Source organism: Cucurbita moschata, unplaced genomic scaffold, assembly GCF_002738365.1.
Source record: "Cucurbita moschata cultivar Rifu unplaced genomic scaffold, Cmos_1.0 Cmo_Scf00069, whole genome shotgun sequence".
NCBI lineage: Eukaryota > Viridiplantae > Streptophyta > Magnoliopsida > Cucurbitales > Cucurbitaceae > Cucurbita > Cucurbita moschata.
In genome coordinates, this window is record NW_019268585.1 from 869,887 (window position 1) to 874,514 (window position 4,628).

General features: G+C 48.2%; 1 protein-coding gene across 1 annotated transcript; it reads right to left on the reverse strand.

Moving 5' to 3' along the window:
• Positions 1-1,315: 1,315 nt before the first annotated feature.
• Positions 1,316-3,298, reverse strand: LOC111438026. Its single transcript, XM_023075990.1, has one exon. The coding sequence runs from the start codon at positions 3,296-3,298 to the stop codon at positions 1,316-1,318; it is 1,983 nt and encodes a 660-aa protein (XP_022931758.1).
• Between the last annotated feature and the right edge of the window lie 1,330 nt (positions 3,299-4,628).

The window sequence follows — 4,628 nt, forward strand, 5'->3', positions numbered from 1 at the left end:
CGATAACTTTCTTTCGTAGGGTAGGCTGTATAGTTAACTGTGCTATCTGAACATTACCACCTTTAATCACCACGTCTATCCCAACCCTCTTCATCTCATCTTGTAGTTTTTCCTGTGTGGTGAGCATCACAGAAGTATGCACAGCCTTCCTGCTCAATGCATCAGCTACCACGTTGGCTTTGCCTGGATGGTACAGAATCTCTATGTCATAATCCTTTACCATCTCCAACCATCGCCTCTGTCTCATATTGAGCTCCTTCTGCGTGAATAAGTACTTGAGGCTCTTATGATCAGTGAAGACTTGTACTTTTTCCCCATACAGGTAGTGCCGCCACGTTTTTAGAGCGAATACTACCGCTGCTAACTCGAGATCATGCGTGGGGTAGTTTCGTTCATATTCTTTCAATTGTCGAGAAGCATACGCTATCACCTTACCTTTCTGCATGAGCACACACCCCAAGCCTTTCCCTGATGCATCACTGTACACCACGAGATTACCTGACCCATCTGGAACCGTAAGAACTGGTGCAGTTACCAACCTCTTCTTGAGTTCCTGGAAACTCTGTTCGCAGACTGGAGTCCAAGCAAAGGGCTTGCCCTTCTTGGTTAGCTGAGTCAGCGCCGAGGAAATTTTGGAGAAATCCTGAACAAACCTTCTGTAATAACCAGCTAGCCCAAGAAAACTCCTCACCTCTGTGACTGTGGTCGGCTGTGGCCACCTCATCACTGCTTCTATCTTAGCTGGGTCCACTGTGATCCCCTTGCTTGACACCACGTGACCCAGAAACGCAACTTCAGACAACCAAAACTCACACTTAGAGAACTTGGCATACAACTGCTGAGCTCTTAGTATTGTCAAGACTTTTCTGAGGTGTATTTCATGATCTGCCTCTGACTTAGAGTATACCAGAATGTCGTCGATGAACACTAAGACAAAGGTGTCTAAGAATTCCTTAAATACCCTGTTCATTAGTTCCATGAAAACGGCTGGTGCATTGGTAAGGCCAAAAGACATAACGAGAAACTCGTAATGCCCATAACGACTTCTGAAGGCTGTCTTGGGTATATCCCCTTCCCTGACCCTCAACTGATGATACCCCGACCTTAGGTCAATTTTGGAGAAAACTGTTGCTCCCTGTAGCTGATCAAAAAGGTCGTCAATTCTCGGGAGAGGGTACTTATTCTTTATAGTGACCTTGTTTAATTCCCTGTAATCAATACACATCCGCATGGACCCGTCCTTCTTCTTGACAAACAGAACAGGGGCTCCCCAGGGTGATACACTGGGTCGGATGAAACCCATATCCAACAACTCCTATAACTGTTCCTTCAATTCCCTGAGTTCTACAGGTGCCTTGGAGATCGGCACCGTTCCTGGTTCTAAATCGATCCCAAAATCGACTTCCCTAGCTGGGGGCAAACCCGGCAGATCCTCCGGAAAGACATCTACGAACTCCCTGACGATGTGTACCGATGAGGTTTTTTGTTTGTTACTATTATCTAAGGTCACGCTGGCTAGGAATGCAATTGCGCCACTACGAATCAACTTCTTAGCCCTTAGCGAGGTTATGACGCTCTGGACACCTTTGGAAGTGGCTCCCTTGTAGGTAAAGATGTCCCCTGACGGGAGCCTGAGAGTCACTATTCGGGTCTCGCAGTCTATCAAAACGCGATTCCCGCCTAGCCAATCCATACCCAAGATGACATCGAAGTCTTGCATCCTTAACACTATCAGTGTAGCTTCGATGACACGCCCTGCTATCGTTACTCCACCTCCCTTCACCCTATGGGTAGCTAGCAACAGCTCGTGAGCAGGGGTAGACACTGATAGGGTAATCTCTAAAAGTTCTTTCTCTAGCTGTGCTAGCTCTACAAACTCTTCAGATACGAATGAATGCGTCGAACCCGAATCAAACAATACTAATGCAAGATGACCAAATACGGGTAGCGTACCTGTGACAACCGCGTCAGGCTGGTCAGCTTGCCTGGCTGTTGTTGCATGGGCTACAGCTCGCCCCTGCTGATGTTGGTCGGCTTGGCCCCTCTGATGCTGTACTGCAGGCAGGTTGACACGCTGATCGTTTCTCTGAGGGCAATCCACTGCAAAGTGCCCTACCTGACCGCATCTGTAGCAGGCGCCTGTTCCTGCTCTGCATTCCCCCGTGTGAGGACGCCGACAATTAGGGCACAAAGTCATGTTCCGTACCGGGGCTCTCCCTCGCCTATCAGTGCGGCCACGGGGTGGTCTGCCAGTTCTGGGGTGGCTAGGGTATGCCCTCTTTCCCTGGGCCGCAGTGTGGGATGATTGTGCTATTCCTAACTGAAGCTTGTCGGTACGGGGCGAGTCGAGCAGGGTCGCCACCTGAAGGGCTTTCGTATAGACAAAGGATGACTGGGATGCCACATTCCCCCTTAGTTCTTCCCTCAGGCCAGCAATAAATCGTTCGCCCTTCAACTCCTCAGAACTAACATAGGCTGGAGAAAACCTTGCCAGCCTATTGAACTCCAAGTCATAATCCCCCACTGATCTGTCTCCCTGTTTCAATGCGAGGAACGCGGCCTGCATTTTCACTCTGGCAGTGATTGGGTAGTATTTGTGGAGGTATGCGTCTTTAAACTGACACCATGTAATAAACTCTCCTTGTGGTACTATGGTTTTCTGAGCACCTTTCCACCAGAAGTGCGCTTCTCCTTTCAGCATATATGTCCCACAATGGACTTCATACTTTGGTGGGCAGTTCATAAAATGGAAGGCCGTTTCTATGGCCTCTAGCCAATTCTCAGCGGCAATAGGATCCATCTTGCCTCCATCAAAGGAAGGCGGTTTATGCCTCTGGAAATCTCTCAAGTAGCGGGACTCCACAGTCATAGTCCCTGAATCCTTGCCCCCTTGCCCTGTTGACTGATTAGACATCATGGTCTGAATCATCTGGTTCGTCAGAGCCTGATTTTCCATCGACGTCATCATGAACGTCTGAAACATCTCTGCTGAGGGCATGGCTAATGGCTGGTTTAGTGGGACTGCTGTACACGGGGTTGGATCCGATGGGGCCTCCTCGGAGAAGGGAGTAGTAGGGGGTGTCTCGAGCAGCCTTCGGGCCTTGGCCTTCATTCGGCGTCTTTTTGATCTTGATGGCTGTGGTACTGTCCCCTCGCTAGTTTGGGGCATATCCCCAACCTCCTCCTGAAGTTCAGGTTGTTCCTCTTCAGGTATTGGAACCGAGGTGTCCTGAACTTCCTCTCTTCTTCCCCTTCTAGGTCCTGGCCCTACATACGGTTCGCGTCTCTTTGGTGCCATTATCTACCACGATAACAAAGAACTATGGTCACAATTCATCCACAACACATCTCCTAGGTAATGTGCGATATAATGCCCTAGTCAGTCATGGTATGCTCTATAAATACTAACTTAACCTTTGTCTCTATGTTTCCGTCGCGTGAGAACGTCTGGTCGTGAGCGGCATGTGATTGACGAGCGAAGTCACAGAGGACACGACTCTCTACCCTAAATGTCTACAGGACCTATAACCTGACGGCTCTGATACCAAATTTGTCACAGCCCAATATTTTACTACGAACAGTGACTAACGACACGACACAGATGCACAAGAGATTTAAATATGAAGTAGCGAAAATCATCAAATTTCAATAAAGTTTTTCGAACGATAAACACAGAACACAAGACCGTTTGGAAAATAAATTTAAAAAGAATGCGAATACAAAAATGATGACTAAGACTGGACTGACGCCCCGGGACAACCCATTCCTCTGTGACAATTCCCTTCAGATCACGCCCACTCTTGACTGACGCCTCGCGCCCCTGAAAAAAAAAAGAAAACATAGCAAGGATGAGTATAAAAATTATACTCAGTAAGCCACCTACTTGTAGGCTCTTTTCGCATCTTAATTTAGCAGAACTCCCACGGTTTCCTAATTCGGTTCTAGGACATCGGGTTCTAACCTTAGTCTCTTGGGGCTTGCCCCTTGGGTTTCACCGGTTCATCGTCCTTTCATTAGTCACCTAGAGGTTCCTTATGCCAAGCTAATATGGTCGGTATCTCTCTATGAGGCGCTACCTCTACATGGCTGTCTAGAACTACATGGTACCTAGCCTAGGGGTGTGCTGAATACCCCTACGCCCACATAGTCCTCCTATGGGGGGCGCGACCCAACCCGTTCCCATGCAGCTAATGGGCTGTACGACGTGGGGACACATTTCCCATGCGAAATGGCTAAGAACAGTAAGGACTGATCAGGGACCCTTGGTCCTCCCACGAAGCTATAGATACCGTTCTCACGCTAACAATCTATGAACCCCCTTAGGTACTTTCTTACCGTGGTAAACCGCTAAGTTTCTAGAGGAAAATTAAGTCTGTCTAGAGCGGCATATCGCTCCTAAAAGAAATTCCCTAATCTTATCATAGAAATGGGCCCTAGCAATTAACAGAGGGTGCATGCAATCTTCTTCTAACATCATAGTATGTAATTCATGCAAACTAGGCATACCGGCTCAACGGGGCGATGACCTCCATCAAGCACCCAGAGCACGAGGTTCGCGTTCAATGGGGCAAATTCGTCCATCGAGCACCCGAAACCCGGCATACACAATTCTAACATAAATTAAACGC